This window comes from Triticum aestivum, chromosome 2A (genome assembly GCF_018294505.1).
Source record: "Triticum aestivum cultivar Chinese Spring chromosome 2A, IWGSC CS RefSeq v2.1, whole genome shotgun sequence".
In the NCBI taxonomy this organism is placed as follows: domain Eukaryota; kingdom Viridiplantae; phylum Streptophyta; class Magnoliopsida; order Poales; family Poaceae; genus Triticum; species Triticum aestivum.
This window is the reverse complement of record NC_057797.1, coordinates 16,883,782-16,905,105: the sequence shown is the minus strand read 5'-3', so window position 1 is coordinate 16,905,105 and position 21,324 is coordinate 16,883,782. Positions and strand designations below refer to the sequence as shown.

Sequence of the window (21,324 nt, the reverse complement as noted above, 5' to 3'; positions counted from 1 at the left end):
TCTCTCCTAAACGCGAGGGTAGTTAAGGAGAGCTATTTTTGACTCAACTTTTCGTAAACGGAGCGGGTGGAGGACTATTTTTGCTTCTTTAAGTGATTTTATAAGGAGCTCACGCCCCCCTCATCATGGGCTCGGCCCATTTTCATCTTTTTAACGTTCAAAAAATGATGTGGGTGGTAAGATTTGAACTCGGAACCTATCTGTTTTCTTCGAACACAGCAACCCACCTGATATGTTTAGCAATACTTCCTTTTCTTCTTATTTTATATGCCTTCCGGAAGCTGTTTTAATTTTTATTTTTTGCTTGGCTGGGTTTTTCATGAGTTTTTACTCCGGTTTTTGTTTTCTTTTTTTTGTTATGTTTTCTTCTTTTTTTTTACTTCCACCCTAGACGTGGCCCATTTTTTTTATTTTCTTTTTTTTTTAACCTCAAAAATAGGTGCACGAGGTATGATTTAAACTCTTGACCTCTTGGTTTACTTTCACCAGCTATAACCAATTGAGACAACTCACTTGTTGTGCCTAGTTACTTCTTTTATTCTTCTTTTTGTTAATTTTCTAAGTTTGGTTTCCTTTTTTTGGTTTTGTTTGCCCCTTTTTTCTTTGCTTTTACTCCTTTTCATTTTCTTTATTTCTTCTTCTTTTTGCTTTTATTTTTTTCATTTTTAAAATTTTTTAACTTTTTTCAAATTCGCGAAACTTATTTTTTGAATCCGTGAACTTTTTCAAACGAATGAATGTTTTTTTAATTTCATAAACTTTTATCAAATTCATGATTTTTTGTTCAATTTGTGCGATCGGTTTGGTTTATCAGGTTATAAAGAGGTTTTATAAAAATACAAACTGGTCGGTTTCTATACAATTAGAAAACCGATTTTTATTTGAACCAAAAAGACCGAACACAACCAAAGTTTAGGCAAACTTGCTTATGCCACGTGTTTTGGTACGGGTAGATTCAGACGAATTTGATGGGTAGCAGCGGCCTTTATAGTCAAGAGCAATTCAAGGTGGTACTAAACCAAAACATGTAGGTGAAATAAAAATTGAGATGAGAAAAGGAAAAAGAGGCTTAGACAGATGTGTCGGGCAGCTGTGTAAGTTGGGTTGGGGCCGCTAGGATTTTTTTTTAAATGAGGCCGCTAGGATAGGCAATACAATGCCGCTGGGATTTTTTTAATAATATGTATTTTTAGTTTTCTAGGTATTTTCGCCTAATCAAGTGTAAAGTCAAAATTTTACAAATAAAATTTGATTATGTAGATTTAACGATCGAAATAAACATTGAAATTGTTGGTTTCAATCCCGGTTCTTTTGGTTTGGTACATCGGTTTTCGGTTAATATGGCCACCCTTTACTTCCTACCTCCTTCCGTGTAACACGACGAATGGCACACTGTGCTGCCTACAGTTACGTACATGCAGGCTGCAACAAAAAGCTCAAAACAAGTTTATGCCTTGCCTGCAAGTGATCAGCTTGCAAAAATTAGGGTCAAATGACTCCGTTTGAGAGCACGTTGTTTCTCGACATTCGTCAAATGGCTCAATTTTTTTCCCATGGCCTTGTATGACAAATTCAAAGCAGCATGCCAAGTTGTTTTGGTTTTTAGCAAATTTAACATTTTTTTGAGTTTTCTTGGTAAAAAAAGACCGATAAATGACCGGACATGTTGCAACTTGCATACGGTGTCGGCAATCATTCAAAACAGTCATGAATGCCTACAATGGACATGTCCACCTTCTTGCAAAAGTTTGGTTCATTTCAAGGATGTCCAAAGATAGACCATGTTGAACGAAGGGTATTCGGGTAGGTGAGAAGGCTCCGTCTGAGAGCACGTTGCTTCTAGACTCCTTGAAATGACCCCAATTTTCTTTTACACGGCCTTGTATGACCAATTCAAGGCACCATGCCAAGTTGTTTGGGTTTTTGATAAGTTTTGCATTTTCTGGAGTTTTCCTGGTGAAAAAAGGTCGATAAGTGGTCGGACGTGTCGCAACTTTCATATGGTGTCGGTAATCGTTCAAACCTGTCATGAATGCCTATCATGGGTACGCCCACCTTCCTGCAAAAGTAGGATTCATTTCATAGATGTCCAAAACTGGACCATGTTCAACGTGAAAGGTTTCGTAAAGCGTCTCAACTCCCGTAACATGGGAGCCCGCATGTATTTATATTAATATTGGCGAGGCCGGCTCTCGCAGAGGCATACATCGAGATAGATTACATAGTTGGTTGAAACAACCGTAGAGATAAGAGGAGGATTACATTAAGAGATAAACAGCTACTAACAAACTAGATCCTCCTAACTACTCTACGTGGCGCCCAAGTCATATGTAACGTGACATGTTTAACACTCCCCCATAATCACAACTGTATCAAGTTGAGATTACGCTTAAACTCTTCAAAACTTCTGGTAGGCAATGCTTTTGTGAATCCATCCGCAACCTGATCTTTGGAGGGTATAAATCTGATCTCAAGCTGTTTGTTGGCAACACGTTCTCTTACAAAATGAAAGTCTATTTTAATATGTTTTGTTCTAGCATGGAAAACTGGATTGGCAGACAAATAGGTAGCACCAAGATTATCACACCACAAGCAAGCGGATTTATCTTGTGCTATTCCAAGTTCTATGAGCATGGACTGAACCCAAATGACTTCTGCTGTTGCATTTGCTAATGCCTTATATTCTGCTTCTTTGCTTGACCTGGAAACAGTAGCTTGTTTTCTTGCACACCATGATATCAAATTAGACCCATAAAAGATAGCAAAACCACCTGTTGACCTTCTGTCATCTAGACAACCAGCCCAGTCTGCATCTGAGAAGGCACTGACAAGTGTGGAAGAGGACTTACTAAATGTAAGACCTGTGGTTATAGTATTCCTTATATACCTTAGGATCCGTTTTGCTGTTGTCCAGTGAGCTGTAGTAGGTGCATGAAGAAACTGACACACCTTGTTAATTGCAAAGGAGATGTCAAGTCAAGTGAGAGTCAGGTATTGTAGACCACCAACTAAGCTTCTGTAACCAGTAATATCCTCTTGGTTCAGTGGCTCGCCTTCTGTCAGAGATAATGATTCTGAACTAGACAGTGGTGTTGGAGAAGGCTTACAGTTTTGCATGCCAATTCTACTTAACAGTTTAGTGGCATACTTTGCTTGAGATAGATGAATACCATTACCATGTTTCTTAACTTCAATACCCAAGAAGAAATGCAGATCTCCCAAATCCTTGAGAGCAAACTCAGAGCCTAGGTCCTTGAGCAGTGTTGTTACAGCTCCATCAGAAGAACTAGTAACAATAATATCATCAACATATATGAGAACAAATATGGATGTCTTATGTTTGTTATGGATAAATAGAGACGTGTGAGATTTTGATGAAACAAAACCAAGAGATTGAAGTTTCATGCTCAACCATGAGTACCAGGCCCAAGGTGCTTGTTTCAATCCATACAGTGCTTTATCAAGCTTGCAGACATGAAAAGGTGCATTTTTGTCTTCAAACCCAGGAGGTTGTTTCATGAACACTTCCTCTTCCAAAACACCATGAAGGAACGTGTTCTGTACGTCTAGCTGTCTGAGACTCCATACCCTGGACACAGCTATTGACAGCACAAGACGTATTGTTGCAGCTTTAACAACATGACTAAATGTATCTTCATAGTCTATGCCATACCTTTGCTTGAAGCCCTTTGCTACAAGTCTTGCCTTGTACCGATCTATAGTGCCATCAGATATTTTCTTGATTCGATAGACCCACTTGCAATCAATTAAGTTTCTGCCTTGCTGAGGAGGAACCAAATGCCACGTCTTATTTTTCTTCAATGCCATGATTTCTTCATCCATGGCCAATTTCCACCTAGGATCACCAAGTGCTGTTATCAAATTGTTAGGTTCACCAGTTGTACAGGACATACCAAACTCAGAGAATTTTTTGTAATTTAAACAAGCTGTTACTCCCTTTTGAAGTCTTGCACGCGGAGCCACATGAGAAACTCCAGGGTACGCAGGCGCAGAAGATCCCTCGGATGCATCAGCTTCAGGCGCTGTCGCCTCTGATGCTGAGGCAGATTGTGTCGCGCCTGCTGGGGACAACTACGGCGTGGGCGACCAGGCCGGACTGGGGCTTGGCGAATCTGGGGCGGGCCAATCAGGTGAGCCAGGCGCTCCCGCCCGCCACACGGCATCTGGAGGTTGGAGCGGGCCCGAGCCGTTGTTGTCGCGCGCGGTAGTGCGCTCCAGGCCCAAGGCGGGGCCAGGTGTTGTACGCCCAAGTCCCGGAGCGGATTCTGGCCCCTGCTGCGATGGAGATCCCGAGGTGGATATGCCTCTGTTTGCACCTGTGTCTCCAGCCGGGGGGCACATAAAATGAAGGTTGTTTTCTTTGTGATTTGCACCATCTGAACAATCTGCAGCAGTAATCTCAGGCATAATATGATGATTAGGTACAAGTTGATCAGTACTATTATTTACTCCCCCATGATCAACGCCGGATAAGGTTGAGGGCAGAAGAAGTATTTCTTTGCGAAGAAGGGCACCGGCATTTGGGTGGAGTTTGGCAAAAGGAAAAACGGTTTCACCAAAGACGACATCCCTAGAGATATACACACGTCTAGTAGAAACATCAATACACTTGACACCCTTGTGTTGTGCACTATAACCAAGGAAGACACATTGGGTTCATCTAAACATGAGTTTATGATTGTTGTAAGGGCGTAGATTTGGCCAACAAGCACACCCAAACACACGAAGTGACGAGTAATCTGGTTTGGTGTGAAGAGGACGTTCAGTGGGTGTTTCATGATTGATGACACGGCTAGGCAGAATATTGATGAGATGGACGGCGGTGAGAAAGGCCTCATCCCAATACTTGAGTGGCATGGATGCGGCAGCAAGGAGGAAGAGACCTATGTCAACAATGTGCCTATGCTTACGTTTAGCGGAATCGTTCTGTTGATGAGCATGGGGGCAAGAAACGTGATGAGAAATTCCTATCCGTTGAAAGAAGGAGTTGAGTTTCTCATACTCACCACCCCAGTCCGATTGCATAGCAAGTATTTTGCAATCAAATTTCCTTTCTACTAAAGCCTGAAAGTTAAGAAAAACTTGGAAAACGTCGGAACGTTTCTTCAGAAGATATATCCACGTGTACTTGCTGAAATCATCAATGAAGCTCACATAATAGGTGTGCCTACCAACAGAAGAGGGAGCCGGTCCCCATACATCCGAAAAAATAAGTTGCAAGGGTTTTGTAGACACACTAGTGGAAATTGGGTATGGTAATTGGTGCCTTTTTGCTCTTTGACAAGAATCACAAATAGTTTCACGATCATGCTCATCAACAAAAGCGAGCTTATTTTTGCTAAGAATTTGATAGACAATAGAAAAAGACGGGTGGCCTAAACGGTTGTGCCATCGTTCTGAAGACACCTTGAAAGCTCCATAGGCTTGCTTATTGGACTTGGAAAACTTGGGAATCAACGGGTAGAGACCTTCCACACATCTACCGCGATAGAGGACCCTCCTCGTGACCTGATCCTTTATCAAGAAGAAAAAAGGGTGAAACTCTATGAAGACACCATTATCAAGAGTAATACGATGAATCGAAAAGAGATTTTTTTGATGCATTTGGAATGTGTAGGACTTCATCTACAAGAATATCATGATGTGGGGTTTTAATAATAGACTTGCCAACATGACTTATCATCATACCTGGACCATTTTCTGCAGTGTGGAGTTGCTCTTGGCCATGGTATTTCTCATGCATGGTCATTTTCTCTAGCTCGGAGGTGATGTTCTCATTTGCACCGGAGTCAAGATACCAGTTGGAATCTGCTCCATATGAGGTATCTGCTGCAGCTGCAACTCGTCTCCTCTGAGAGTTGTCCTCTGCATAGTGCCACTTACACTCTTTTGCAATGTGGTTATTTTTTTTGCATATCTGACACTTGTTTTCATATTCTTCATACCCGGTGAAGCGTCCGCCTTGACAACCTTGATTGTTGTTGTAGTTATGGCGGGGGGGGGGCCATTGTTGTTGTAGTAGCCCCCGCCACCGCCGCCGTTGTAGCCGCCGTTGTAGCCACCACCAGAGCCGCGGTAGCCACCACCGCCACCCTGGTTGTAGCCGCCACCACCACCTCCGCTGTTGTTGCCGCGGTAGCCGCCGCCACCGTTGTTGTAGTTGCTGTTGTCGCTGCCGTTTCCACCCTTGGGTGAGTTGCGGTAACCGCCCTTGGGAGCGTCGCCGCGTCCCCGGGAGGCACTGTTGGCCGAGGACTTGAAAGCCCCGGCGCCTGTGCCCTGGAACAGCTCCATGCGCTGATCAAAGTTCGCCACCATGCCGAAGAGATCATCAACAGATAGTTGTTCGGTGCGGACATCTAGGGCTGAGATAAGTGGTTGATAATCCATGTCAAGGCCAGCAACTATGAAGGAGATTAGTTCTTCCTCTAGGAGGGGTTTCCCTGCCATAGCAAGTTCATCTGACAGGGATCTCATGTGACCGAAGAAGGCAGCAGCAGATTGGGATCCTTTCTGGGCGTTGGTGAGGGCGGTGCGGCAGATGTTTATTTTCGATCTGGATTGGGCTGCAAACATGTTTGCGAGAGCGGACCAGATGGCTTGTGAGGTTTCCAGAGAGGCAACTTGCACCAGGACTTCCTTAGAAAGATTCCTGAGCAAATAGGCTACTAGTTGCTGATCTTGGATTAACCAAGCAACATAGGCTGGGTTGGGAACGACCTGGTCCTTCCCTTCGGAGTTTTTTGAGGTGATTTTGGATGATGGTTCGGGGATGGTTCCATCAAGGTAACCAAAAAGACCCGCCCCAATGATTTGGGATCGGGCTTGGGCACGCCAAAGCACATAGTTGGTGCGGGTTAAGGGTTCAGAGATGGTGTTGTTGAGGCCGTCTGAGGGAGCTTGGCTTGGGGAAGCCATGGCGGGTCGGAGAGGAACGATGGAGGCTAGACGAGGTGGAAGAGGAGGCTCTGCATACCATGAAAGGTTTCGTAAAGCGTCTCAACTCCCGTAACATGGGAGCCCGCATGTATTTATATTGATATTGGCGAGGCCGGCTCTCGCAGAGGCATACATCGAGATAGATTACATTGTTGGTTGAAACAACCGTAGAGATAAGAGGAGGATTACATTAAGAGATAAACAACTACTAACAAACTAGATCCTCCTAACTACTCTACGTGGCGCCCAAGTCATATGTAACGTGACATGTTTAACACAACAGCGCGGGTAAGCCAGAAGGCTCTGTCTGAGAGCACATTGTTTCTCGACATCCTTGAAATGACCCCTTTTTTTGAATGGCCTTATATGAGAAATTCAAGGCACCAAGCCAAGTGGTTTGGTTTTTTTAACACGCTTTACATTTTCTAAAATTTTCTTTGTGAAAAAGGCCGATAAATGGCCAGACGTGTCGCAACGTGCATATGATGTCGGAAATTATTCAAACCTGACATGGATGCCTACCATGTATATGCCCACCTGCCTGTAAAAGTTAGGGTCAGTCCTGAGATTTCTAAAAGATAGTATGTTCAGCGGAGAGCATTCGGGTAGACCAAATGGGTACATTTGGGAGCACCTCGTTTCTCCACATCCCTTGAATGGCCCCAATTTTTTTCATGAACTTGTATGACCAATTCAAGGCGCCATGCAAGGTTTTTTTGGTTTTCTACAAGTTTTGCATTTTCTGGAGTTCTCTCCGTAAAAAAGGCCTATAAATATTCTGACGTGTCGTAACTTGCATATGGTGTCGAAAGTCGTTCAAACTAAGCATGGATGCATACCATGGGCATGACTAAGGCGGAGGGCATGTTTGACATGTCGCAACTTGCATACATGTCAAAATTCAAAAACCAGAATATTTTTTGAAGGTCTTACAGAAGAGGAAAAAAGTGTAAAATGGGCCGGCCTAGGGTGGAGGGTGGGGGGAACGTATCCGGTGCACCGGGGCAATTGGTGCTACCGGTGCACCGGACTCCGTTGCACATTAAAAAATGTTCGAAAAAATCCAACAAAAATTTAGTGCATTGACACAACATCTATGTAAGTTGTCACAAAAATTTGAATAAAAATTCAAAACATTGCTCAAGATACAAAAATGACAAATTTTACATCATTGTGCTGATGGGCCAAAACTGAAGCCCAACTTGTGTTATGTACTATTCAGTGTCAAATTTGTCATTTTTGTATCTTGAGCAATGTTTCGAATTTTGATTCAAAATTTTGTGACATCTTACATTGATGTTGTGCCAATGCACTAATTTTTTACGGACTTTTTTGAACATTTTTGAATGTGTAACGGGGGATCGGTGCACCGGTAGCACCAATTGCCCCGGTGCACCAGATACATTCCCGGAGGGTGGGGTGCAAAAGAGCTAGCCTTTTTAGCGGTACAATGCTAGTTTTTTTAGATAAACCAGAGCTTTATTCATTAGAGATAAAAAGTACATCGTTTGTGAGGATCATTACAATTTTATTTAAAGATTCCTCAAACAAATCAGAAATTAAAGAAGTCATAAAATCTAAAAAAAGTTCGTCAATTTGGAAAAAAGTTCACAAATTCAAAAAAAGGTTCATCAATTTTGAAAAAAACTATTCACTAATTTAAAAAAAGTTTGTTTTAAAAGAAGTATGTGAATTCGAAAAAAAGTTCACGATTTTTAAGAAAGTTTCACAAATTTTTAAAAAGGAGGAAAATGAAAAAAGAAAGAGAAAGAGAAAAAGAATGACCACAAGAAACACCAGCCAAAACAAAAACCAAAAATGTAAAACAAAAAACATGGAAAACCAATGCTTTTTTAGCTATATTTTTGGACAAAAATTAGCGCATGAATGAATCATACGTCTACATGAGGCGAGGGCGCCTCCACGATCTGCTCTAACTACCTTGTTGGCCGATTCAATTTAACTCGAACAAAAAATTACCTCTCACGCATGCCCATGTAGTCGGTTAGATCACTAAGGGCATCTTCGACGGTAACCCGCAAATTTCCTCCCGCATTTGTCCGCGGACAGGGGATCAGTCCGCGGAGGATGCGGGAGGCAGCCATCCAACCATATCTTGTATATGTCCGCCAGTAAATTCAAATTCAAATATACGCTGATCTATACAACGCGTCGGATCACTCTTGGGTCAGATTGCATTTCTGATCATAACCAAAAAAGATAAATATGCTTAGTTTTTACATGCCCGAATCCAAAAAACATCAGTCCGGCAGTTCGTACATTTCCGCCTTGCCGGACCGGCAATCCTAGGAAGCTGCTCCCCGATCAAGGAGGTGTCGTCGCCGCCGCGTAGGCAGCCTCCGCGTCCGCCTTCGCCGCATCCTCATCTTCCGCCGCCGCCAACTCATCTTTCTGCCACTGCAATTTCTGGTAGCGGATGGGTTGCACGATCATTCTAGTGTCGGCATCCAAAGAGTCGACATTCAAGGTCAACATCTTGGCATCATCCGCATTGGGGGCTATCTTCACCCTCTTTTCCTCGAGCGTGGCCTTCTTCTCTTCGAGCTTGATCTTCTTCTCCATCGCCTCCATCGACTGTTTGGACCTCTCTGCCTTCCTCTTCTCCTTGTCCGTGTCTTCCACCTGCCCGTCCTCATAGCCCCCTCCCCCCCCCTCGCCTCCGTCGTGGATGATGTCGAGCATCTCCATGTCTGCATCGTACGCCGGCTCCCCCGCTCAAGGCATTGCAGTGAACAGCGTGCGGGCACCCTCTGCTCCCCAGCTGCCGGTCGTGCCCGACCGAGCTACGGCGAAGAATACTTGGGGAAGAGTGGCACCACGTTAACGTCGACGATGTAAGGTACCGTACCGGCGGGGGTTCTGAGCTGCTTGGCGGCGTAGTAGTACGGAGGCTTGTAAGGCTCCGGCCACGGTGTTGTCTGTACTATCGGCGCACCCATCTGCCGGCGTTCACCACGTCCGCGCCGACCTCCTCGTCCGCCACGACCTCCACGCCCATCGCCACCACTAGGCCCACCGGCGGTCCAACCACTTCTTGAGCTTCTCCTCCTTTGCGGACTTCGCCTTGATGCGACAATTTTGCCGCGTCTCCGAGTTGATCTTCCGGGCGAGCGTGATGCTCGGATCCTCCGGCACCTCCGCCGGCTCCATCTCCGACAGGTTCTCCGACAGTTTCATGCGTCGGCAGCGGAAGGAAGGAAAGGGAGGGAGAAAAGAGCGGGAATTGGGCAGAGAGCGGCAGGGAATGGAAGAGTGGGGGATTTTGGTGCGGAAACAATGTGAGATGGTACAAAAACGCTAGCTCCGCCCTCCTTTTGGGTGGGCCAGGGGAGGGCGGAGAGCAACGTTTCGCGTATTTAGACTCCCGCAAAGCCCCCCACATTTGTATCCGGTTTGTGAGAGAAATTGTGTCCGCGCCGCCCCGCAGACTGATACAGAACCACGTTGGATGGCTTCCGTGGTCCGAAGAATTGTGGAAGGTTTGCGGGTCCGCCTAAAAGATGCTCTAACTACACTAGAAGGAATCATGGCAGCATGGTTGCCAACGGTAGGGAAGAGATATGCACTCAGGGAAAGATAAGTGCCTTATATTTTTGGATTTTTTTTCTAACAAAGTTAATACGCCTTGGATAATAGGAAGGCAGTAGCATAAAATTCACAACAATTGAAGTGTTCTGTTGGTTACTATAATTTGTTTGCTGCCTGGGTTACTCAATTTGAATCACGTTCACCACTTTATTTTTTAGAATTTTAAGGGAAGAGTAAAAAGGGCGTAAATGGACCGGCCCATGGCAGAGGTGGAATCGGTGCATTGGGCTCATGGGACGTACTTTAAAAAAAGATCATCCTGCCCTTTATTACGAAGGGGTATAGGTTAATCTCAGCCGTCGATGTATTTAGAGGGGGTGTACCGAAGCAGAAGTGGATCGACAAAGAAACCTGAGAATGTACAATAATTCAAGAATTCAACTTTACAAATTCCCTTTAACAAAAGATACAATAGCATGTCCTAGAATTCATAGTTCTGTAGACAACGAATGAAATATTGCTTAGGCATTGTGACACATACTCGGTTCATATGCACTCCAAATGCTATTTCCTTATTTTTTTTATTTTTGCGGGAAAAATACTATTTCCTTAGATAACCAGAATTTTTTCACTTGATTTCTTCATGCGGCACTTGTTTACCATTTTTATCAATTGCCAATCCTTTTTCACCTGCTTGCAGCACAAAAAAGATACATCAGATTAAAAAAACTCTTACCATCCTGAAACTGGGGCTAGCTAAAACTTGTTTCCAAGGTATGTACCAACAAGCTATCTCAACAGAATTATAGAAACGGTTGCTGCTTTAGGAATAATACATTTAAAGTTCTTCACTTGTTGAAAGGCAAGAAGTGGTAATAGTAAACTATACTATAGGCACGTCCACTGTCCAGCATGTGAATTGCACTAATTCTGAAGTATGTGTAATGTAACAAACTAAAACAATGGAAGGGAACATCAAATCACAACCAAATTACAAGGGCGGTAATCTGCACCAAAGGCACAGTTGAACTGATAAATTATTATACATCAAAAGCACATGCCAGTATCTACAGGATTGGCAAAAATAATCGAGGGTGTTTGGTGCTACGGTATTTCCCATCAAGGTAATAAGCATGAGTCATCACAGGAAATGTTTCACATATATAATTTCTAATACACAGGAGCAAATAACCAAGGGAAGTGAAAGTTACACAATGAAGGTAATACAGTGGAAAGAAAGAGAGGCAGCCAAGGGAAAACCTGAAGTGTGTTCTGTCAGTGAGCCAATGTTTTGTGTAGAGTAGAAACTTCCTCTTGGGAATTGACAGTCTTGTTGCTTGAATTTCCATGCAGCTTTGGGTGACACCCAACAAGATGAAGTGCTTCTATTGAGGTTGGCAGACCATGAGTAGGTAAAGACTGGAACTCTGTGCAGTATGATATGCTCAGAACCTTGAGGGCAGTGAGTCTCCAAAAGTTTACTGGGAAAGATGCTGCCGTCAGTTTGGGGCATTTCTCAATCACCAAACGTTTCAGTGAAACAAAAGTACCCAAGGAGACTACACAAGAGAGCAGTGGACAGTTGGATATTTGCAACTCTGTGACTGTTGTACACAAACTATTATTTGCTGGCACCAGAAGGGATGTCATGTTGGGCAGATCTATCATCTCAAACGAGTACAAAGAGGGCAGCACCTGAAGAAGACTTTCCAAATTCTGATCTGATATGTCAGAGTGGCACAGCTGAAGCTTTTGGAGAGAAGTAAAGGTGTGGAGTCCCTCTGCGGCAACAAGATGCTTGCAGCCAGCGTTTATGTTTAAAACTATGATAGATGCTAGATGGCTTTGATGGAACAGTCCCCTGGAAAGTACACTAGTCGTAGAAATGTCCAGGGTGAGTATCTCTGATTGTGATGAAGAATAAGGAGCAAGCTTCATATTAGATATCAATAATGTACGCTCCACTGTAAGCTCAGAGACGGATGGCGGAAATGCAGGAACTTGAATCAACTTGGGGCAGTCTACAATCTTTAGCCTCTGGAGACAAGGAAGCGGGTTTTCCCTCACTTCAGACCACTCGACCAAGCTGGGAAAATCTTCAAGCACAAGAACCTTTAGGGAAGGAAATGCCATGCCACCAGTACCATAAAACTCATGCCCAATTCGCTCGACCGTGCACAGCTCCTTCATATGTAATTGTTCGAGGGATGGCAGAAGGCCCAGTGCAGGCAGAACTCCCAAGCTCCTGCAGTTAACAAGATGCAAGGATTGCAGCTCCCTCAGCAACGCCATCTGTAACCAACTGGGAGATGTCACACCAAGATACCTTAAAATGCTAAGTTCCTTCAAGTTTTGATGTGGCTGGAGGTTTTCTAGTACTTCACAATCAGCCACAGGGGTGAGAATTCTACAAGCTGAACTCCATTCCAGTGTGAGCGCCCTAAGATTCTCTTTACTTTTCATGTCGGTCTTGCTGGCTTCATCCTTGCTCAGGACATTGTCGAGGCCTTTAATTTTTAGCTGGCCATGGAGACCTTTTATGCCCTTCAGCTCTTGCAAGGCATGCCCTCCCCCCTTTTTAACACGGAACTCAACTGATCCCTGCAGGTTAATAAGCCGTCCAATACCCGGTAGCTGTGCAATGTACTTCATGTTGATTCCAAGGTGCCGCAACTTTACAAGCCTACTTATTCCTGCAGGAAGCTTATCAAGGGAACACTTATCTTCAAAGCACAAGGTTTGCAGATGGAGCAGCTTGCTTATGGACTCTGGAAGACTCCGAATGGTGCGAGACAGCGACAAGTAACGGAGATGGAATAAACAGGAAATAGCTGGTGGCAACTCAGTAAAGTCACAGTGACAAACATCAAGTGCTCGCAGATTCTTTAGCTTACCCAGGGAGTCATCTTCAAGAAAATGTGGCCAATTTCCAAAAACTATGATGGTACGTAGGTTTTTTGGGAGTATGTTGATGGCAGCATTGACATCTTGTAAGCTGCCCGTGGTGACCGATACATGGCGCACAGTTGAGGGGATACGACGGGTCATGCCAGGCTCAATTTGACAGCAATCTTCGGTTGAAGCTGACACTGCCATATCATGGATCAAGTCATGCATCTTATAGTGTGTGCGACGGCCCTGCCTTAGAGCATGGAAGAAGGACCGAGACAGCAGAAGATTGAAATAATCTGTGCCCAGATCCTCCATCCTTTTGCCAGTGCCACTTTGCGGTTGAATGAAGCCGTTGGCCATCCAAAGGCGTACCAAGTTTGTTTGGTCGAACTTCCAGTTCTTGGGAAATATGCTGCAGAACGCAAAGCACTGCTTGAGTCGTCCTGGCAGGTAACTGTAGCTCAACCGCAGCAAGGAGAGAGTGATGTCTCCAGAAAATTCTTTTTCCGAGATAATACGCCAGTACTTTGTGCTCTTTGTAGCTCCAAGCAGTCCTCCCATGAGCTTGGCAGCTAAAGGCAATCCGTTGAGCTTGGCGGCAATCTTCCTCCCGATCTGTTCCAGTTCTTGAGTGGACTCCTCATGTGTGCTCCATCCCCCAAGGGCAGATTCCTTGATCAGGGACCAACAATCATCAGTGCCCAATGCATTCAGGTAGTAGGTGTGAGATGCATCTAGCATGTCAGCCACCTTTGGTGTCCGAGTGACAGCAATAATCCTACTGCCGCTCTCCATGGATCTTAGTGGACTGAGGATTTCGTTGTAGGCGTCGTTGGTAAAGGGGTCGTCACCCCAGATATCATCAAGAACAATCAGAAATCTCTTGGACGACATGAACCGATTGAGCTTCAACTGAAGAGTTGGAAACGTGGCATCTTTGTCGATGGATCCACCGTATCTCGGGTTGGCTGAACGCAAGATTTGCTTTGCGAGTTCCACCTTGTCAGGCTTGCCGGAGACATGTGCCCATGCCCTGAGATCAAAGTGGGACTTGACTCTGAGGTCGTCGTAGACTGACTGGGCGAGCGTGGTCTTGCCCAAACCACCGAAGCCAACAATGGAGACAACCTTGCAGGCGGTGCAGTGGGGCGAGGGCTGCTCGGTCAGCATCTGCACGATGTCGTTCAGCTCCTTGTTGCGGCCAAACACCTTCTGGCCAGCCTGGAGCAGCGTGGAAGCGTCAAAATCCGGCACCGGAGCGGCGGGCGGCAGACCGGACCCTTGTGCTTGCTTGAGCAGAGAGCTCAGAGTGCTTGCGACGGAATCGAGGTCCTTGAGGAACCGGCGGCGCGACGCCTCATCGCCGCCGCCGCCGCCGCCGCCGCTAACGAATCGCTTGCCCAGCCTGAGAGCAGAAGAGAGTGGATTGCGATTTGACTTTGAGGAAATACTGGATTCAACCTGGAAAGTAAGGCTGTGGTACTCCATGTCGTCTACCAAGTCCTCGATGCCGTAGAGGGCCTCCTTGACCCGACCCATCCTCGCCGGAGAGCTCCTGTCGTCGTCGGCCCACAGGAGGCCGCGGACCTGGTCCAGCTGGGTCGCCACCTCCCGCAGCTTGCCGCTGACGTGGTCCCCGGCGCCGGCGCCCAGCAGGCACCTCCGCATCTGCCTCTCGCCCAGGCTCCGGAACTGGTCCACCGCGCGAGCCAGGGCCCGCAAGGCTTCCTCCAGCACAAGATCCATGGGGGTGTAGGCGAGGGGCGAGGGGGAGGCGGATCCACCGATGGCTCCTGAAATGGCGTGTAATCAGACCAGAGCTTAGCTAATGGAGCATCCCATTCCCCTCCCCCGTTTCCCTCCCTCAGTGCCTCGATGTGGACACCATGTAGCAAAAAGTGCTACGCTTTTGGCGATTATTAACTTTCTAGCTAAGCATGATGCTTTGGGAATAGCTGCCACCTTTGCGGGTTTTCGGGCGAGCCCGTTCTACTCCCCGTGCCCGTGCCCGTTCTGCCTCTGCCTCCTAACGGCACCCCCGACGCGGATCTTCAAACCTCTCGCAATTGTTCGGATCATAATGTCTATATCGCGCGAAAGTCATCTAACGCGGTTCTGTATCGATCCACGGCACGGTCCGGACGTGTTTTCTCCCGTAAACCAAAATACACATGTAAGGTTTGCGGGAGTCCGAATAGATCCCAAGCCCGCTTCTGACCGCCCTGACCCACCAATAAGCCCCCCTCCCCGTGTGCTTCCTAGCCGAAGCCAGCTGCCCGCATTCACACTACTGTAAAGCACGCTGCTCCATATTGAAGGTGGCTCGGGACTATATCTGGCCATGGGCCGGACCGGGCCGGGCTTGGGCCGGGCCTGAAAAAGCTCATGACAGAAAACTAAGGCCCAGGCCCTTCCAGGCCCTACCATCGGACCTACTTTTCAAGCCCAAGCCCGGCCCATCTGGTAAAAAGCCCTGAAAAGCCCTTAGGGCTTAGGGCCGTGGGCCGGGCCTCTTCCTTAAAATGGCAATATGCCAAGCCCAAGCCCGTCCAGGCCCTGCTGGTGGGCTCAAAACTCAGGCCCAAGCCCGGCCCACGGGCAAGCCCATCGGGCCTAGGCCCTGTATTTTAGGGCCGGGCCTGGGTGGGCCGACAGGGCCGGGCCTGAGATGGCCAGGACTACTCGGGACGGACACGACCTCTCACTGCCACCGCTATTGAAGCGGCGCGCTGGTCGAGGGCGTCGCCCGCCACACGCTCGGCTGAACACACCTCCTCACCGCATTCAAACCCCTCCATTAAACTCGTGTGGAAGCCAAGAAACCTACTCCCGGAACACATCCGTTCATGAGCGGGCCGGCATTAAACGCAATGCCCGTCGAGCTCCTCCCATCCGCCCTCTATTTAAACGAGACCAGACCCCAGGCAAGAATCGCACCGCTTCGCCGCTTTCTCATCTCCTCCTTCACCATTTTCTCCACTATTCCAATGGCTTCCGAAGAGCAGTATGGTTAAAAGTATGTCTAGAGGGGATTGATTAGACTACTTGACCAAATAAAATTTATCTTTATTTCTAATTTTAGTTATGGGCAGATTTTAGCAATTCTAGCAAGTCTAGTATCACCCTACACATGCAATTCTAAGAGTATAGCAGCGGAAAGTAAGGCATTACACATGTAGGTAAAGGAGGGGTTTGGAGATTTCAGACATAATGAAGGCACGATGATTTTTGGCGTCGTTCAGGTGGGTGGTGCTATCGTACATCCACTTTGATGGAGATTTCAACTCACGGAGGGTAACGATTACGCGAGCCCACGGAGGGCTCCACCCACGAAGGGTCCACGAAGAAGCAACCTTGTCTATTCCATGGCTTACGTCCACAAAGGACTTGATGGGGAACATAGTAATTTCAAAAAAATTCCTATGCACACGCAAGATCATGGTGATGCATAGCAACGAGAGGGGAGAGTGTTGTCTACGTACCATTGTAGACCGCAACGGAAGCGTTGACACAACGTAGAGGAAGTAGTCGTACGTCTTCCCGATCCGACCGATCCAAGCACCGTTACTCCGGCACCTCCGAGTTCTTGGCACACGTTCAGCTCGATGACGTTCCCCTAGCTCCGATCCAGCAAAGCTTCGGGGACGAGTTTTGTCAGCACGACGGCGTGATGACGATCTTGATGCTCTACCGGCGCAGGGCTTCGCCTAAGCACTGCAACGATATATTTGAGGTGGAATATGGTGGAGGGGGGCACCGCACACGGCTAAGAATAGATCACGTTGATCAATTGTGTGCCCTAGGGTGCCCCCCTGCCCCCGTATATAAAGAAGGGGAGGGGGAGGCGCAGCCGGCCCCCAAGGGGTGCGCTAGGTGGAGTCCTACTCCCACCGGGAGTAGGACTCCTCTCCCTTGCCTTGTAGGAGAAGGAAGGAGAAAGGGGGAAAGGAAAAAGGGGGGCGCCGCCCCCCCCCCTTCCTTGTCCTATTCGGACTAGGGGGGGAGGGGGCGCGCGGCCTGCCCTGGCCGCCCCTCCTCTTTTCCCTTAAGGCCCATATGGGCCCATTAACCCCCCGGGGGGTTCCGGTAACCCCCGGTACTCCGGTAAAATGCCGATTTCACTCGGAACCATTCCGATGTCCAAATATAGGCTTCCAATATATCGATCTTTATGTCTCGACCATTTCGAGACTCCTCGTCATGTCCGTGATCACATCCGGGACTCCGAACAACCTTCGGTACATCAAAATACATAAACTCATAATAACTGTCATCGTAACGTTAAGCGTGCGGAATCTACGGTTCGAGAACAATGTAGACATGACCGAGACATATCTCCGGTCAATAACCAATAGCGGGACCTGGATGCCCATATTGGCTCCTACATATTCTACGAAGATCTTTATCGGTCAGACCGCATAACAACATACGTTGTTCCCTTTGTCATCGGTATGTTACTTGCCCGAGATTCGATCGTCGATATACAATACCTAGTTCAATCTCGTAACCGGCAAGTCTCTTTACTCGTTCCGTAATACATCATCTCACAACTAAAATATTAGTTGCAGTGCTTGCAAGGCTTATGTGATGTGCATTACCGAGAGGGTCCAGAGATACCTCTCCGACAATCGGAGTGACAAATCCTAATCTCGAAATACGCCAACCCAACATCTACCTTTGGAGACACCTGTAGTACTCCTTTATAATCACCCAGTTACGTTGTGACGTTTGGTAGTACCCAAAGTGTTCCTCCGGCAAACGGGAGTTGCATAATCTCATAGTCAAAGGAACATGTATAAGTCATGAAGAAAGCAATAGCAACATACTAAACGATCGGGTGCTAAGCTAATGAAATGGGTCATGTCAATCAGATCATTCAACTAATGATGTGACCTCGTTAATCAAATAACAACTCTTTGTCTATGGTTAGGAAACATAACCATCTTTGATTAATGAGCTAGTCAAGTAGAGGCATACTAGTGACACTATGTTTTGTCTATGTATCCACACATGTATTATGTTTCCGGTTAATACAATTCTAGCATGAATAATAAACATTTATCATGAAATAAGGAAATAAATAATAACTTTATTATTGCCTCTAGGGCATATTTCCTTCAGTCTCCCACTTGCACTAGAGTCAATAATCTAGATTACACAGTAATGATTTTAACACCCATGGAGCCTTGGTGTTGATCATGTTTTGCTCGTGGAAGAGGCTTAGTCAACGGGTGTGAAACATTCAGATCCGTATGTATCTTGCAAATCTCTATGTCTCCCACCTGGACTAGATCCCGGATGGAATTGAAGCGTCTCTTGATGTGCTTGGTTCTCTTGTGAAATCTGGATTCCTTTGCTAAGGCAATTGCACCAGTATTGTCACAAAAGATTTTCATTGGACCCGATGCACTAGGTATGACACCTAGATCGGATATGAACTCCTTCATCCATACTCCTTCGTTTGCTGCTTCCGAAGCAGCTATGTATTCCTCTTCACATGTAGATCCCGCCACAACGCTTTGTTTAGAACTGCATCAACTGACAGCTCCACCGTTTAATGTAAACACGTATCCGGTTTGCGATTTAGAATCGTCCGGATCAGTGTCAAAGCTTGCATCAACGTAACCGTTTACGATGAGCTATTTGTCACCTCCATATACGAGAAACATATCCTTAGTCTTTTTCAGGTACTTCAGGATGTTCTTGACCGCTGTCCAGTGATCCACTCCTGGATTACTTTGGTACCTCCCTGCTAAACTTATAGCAAGGCACACATCAGGTCTGGTACACAGCATTGCATACATGATAGAGCCTATGGCTGAAGCATAGGGAACATCTTTCATTTTCTCACTATCTTCTGCAGTGGTCGGGCATTGAGTCTTACTCAACTTCACACCTTGTAACACAGGCAAGAATCCTTTCTTTGCTTGATCCATTTTGAACTTCTTCAAAACTTTGTCAAGGTATGTGCTTTGTGAAAGTCCAATTAAGCGTCTTGATCTATCTCTATAGATCTTAATGCCTAATATGTAAGCAGCTTCACCGAGGTCTTTCATTGAAAAACTCTTATTCAAGTATCCTTTTATGCTATCCAGAAATTCTATATCATTTCCGATTAGCAATATGTCATCCACATATAATATCTGAAATGCTACAGAGCTCCTACTCACTTTCTTATAAATACAGGCTTCTCCAAAAGTCTGTACAAACCCAAATGCTTTGATCACACTATCAAAGCGTTTATTCCAACTCTGAGATGCTTGCACCAATCCATAAATGGATCACTGGAGCTTGCACACTTTGTTAGCTTCCTTTGGATCGATAAAACCTTCTGGTTGCATCATATACAACTCTTCTTCCAGAAATCCATTCAGGAATGCAGGTTTTACATCCATTTGCCAAATTTCATAATCATAAAATGCGGCAATTGCTAACATGATTCGGACAGACTTAAGCATCGCTACGGGTGAGAAGGTCTCATTGTAGTCAATCCCTTGAACTTGTCGAAAACCTTTTGCGACAAGTCGAGCTTTGTAGACAGTAACATTACCGTCAACGTCAGTCTTCTTCTTGAAGATCCATTTATTCTCAATTGCTTGCCGATCATCGGGCAAGTCAACCAAAGTCCATACTTTGTTCTCATACATGGATCCCATCTCAGATTTCATGGCTTCAAGCCATTTTGCGGAATCTGGGCTCACCATCGCTTCTTCATAGTTCGTAGGTTCATTATGATCTAGTAGCATGACTTCCAGAACAGGATTACCGTACCACTCTGGCGCAGATCTTACTCTGGTTGATCTACGAGTTTCTATAGTAACTTGATCTGAAGTTCCATGATCATCATCATTAACTTCCTCACTAATTGGTTTAGACGTCACGGAAACCGGTTTCTGTGATGTGTTATTTTCCAATAAGGGAGCAGGTACAGCTACCTCATCAAGTTCTACTTTCCTCCCACTCACTTCTTTCGAGAGAAACTCCTTCTCCAGAAAGGATCCATTTCTAGCAACAAATATCTTGCCTTCGGATCTGTGATAGAAGGTGTACCCAGCAGTTTCCTTTGGGTATCCTATGAAGACGCATTTCTCCGATTTGGGTTCGAGCTTATCAGGTTGAAGTTTTTTCACATAAGCATCGCAGCCCCAAACTTTAAGAAACGACAACTTTGGTTTCTTGCCAAACCATAGTTCATAAGGCGTCGCTTCAACGGATTTTGATGGTGCTCTATTTAACGTGAATGCGGCCGTCTCTAAAGCATAACCCCAAAATGATAGCGGTAAATCTGTAAGAGACATCATAGATCGCACCATATCTAGTAAAGTACGATTACGACGTTCGGACACACCATTACGTTGTGGTGTTCCGGGTGGCGTGAGTTGCGAAACTATTCCGCATTGTTTCAAATGTAGACCAAACTCGTAACTCAAATATTCTCCTCCACGATCAGATCGTAGAAACTTTATTTTCTTGTTACGATGATTTTCAACTTCTCTCTGAAATTCTTTGAACTTTTCAAATGTTTCAGACTTATGCTTCATCAAGTAGATATATCCATATCTGCTTAAATCATCTGTGAAGGTGAGAAAATAACGATATCCGCCACGAGCTTCAATATTCATCGGACCACACACATCTGTATGTATAATTTCCAACAAATCTGTTGCTCTCTCCATTGTACCGGAGAACGGTGTTTTAGTCATCTTGCCCATGAGGCACGGTTCGCAAGTACCAAGTGATTCATAATCAAGTGGTTCCAAAAGTCCATCAGTATGGAGTTTCTTCATGCGCTTTACACCGATATGACCTAAACGGCAGTGCCACAAATAAGTTGCACTATCATTATCAACTCTGCATCTTTTGGTTTCAACATTATGAATATGTGTATCACTACTATCGAGATTCATTAAAAATAGACCACTC

The 21,324-nt window shown here is 45.7% G+C and overlaps 1 protein-coding gene across 2 annotated transcripts; it reads right to left on the bottom strand.

The window, feature by feature from the left end:
- Window positions 1–10,929: 10,929 nt before the first annotated feature.
- LOC123187016 (putative disease resistance RPP13-like protein 1) lies at window positions 10,930–15,308 on the bottom strand. Of its 2 annotated transcripts, none has more exons than XM_044598762.1 (2): window positions 11,770–15,308; window positions 10,930–11,202 (listed from the first exon to the last, which is right to left on the bottom strand). In XM_044598762.1, the coding sequence occupies exon 1, from the start codon at window positions 15,145–15,147 to the stop codon at window positions 11,785–11,787; it is 3,363 nt and encodes a 1,120-aa protein (XP_044454697.1). In that variant the 5' UTR covers window positions 15,148–15,308; the 3' UTR covers window positions 10,930–11,202; window positions 11,770–11,784. The 2 variants fall into 2 exon arrangements, with proteins under 2 accessions (XP_044454697.1, XP_044454696.1); XM_044598761.1 differs by having other exon boundaries at window positions 10,930–11,199; window positions 11,770–15,306.
- Window positions 15,309–21,324: the final 6,016 nt, after the last annotated feature.

Bases quoted from the DNA above. Each gene is read 5' to 3' on its own strand.
- LOC123187016 (XM_044598762.1), bottom strand. From the start codon at position 15,147: ATGGATCTTGTGCTGGAGGAAGCCTTGCGGGCCCTGGCTCGCGCGGTG.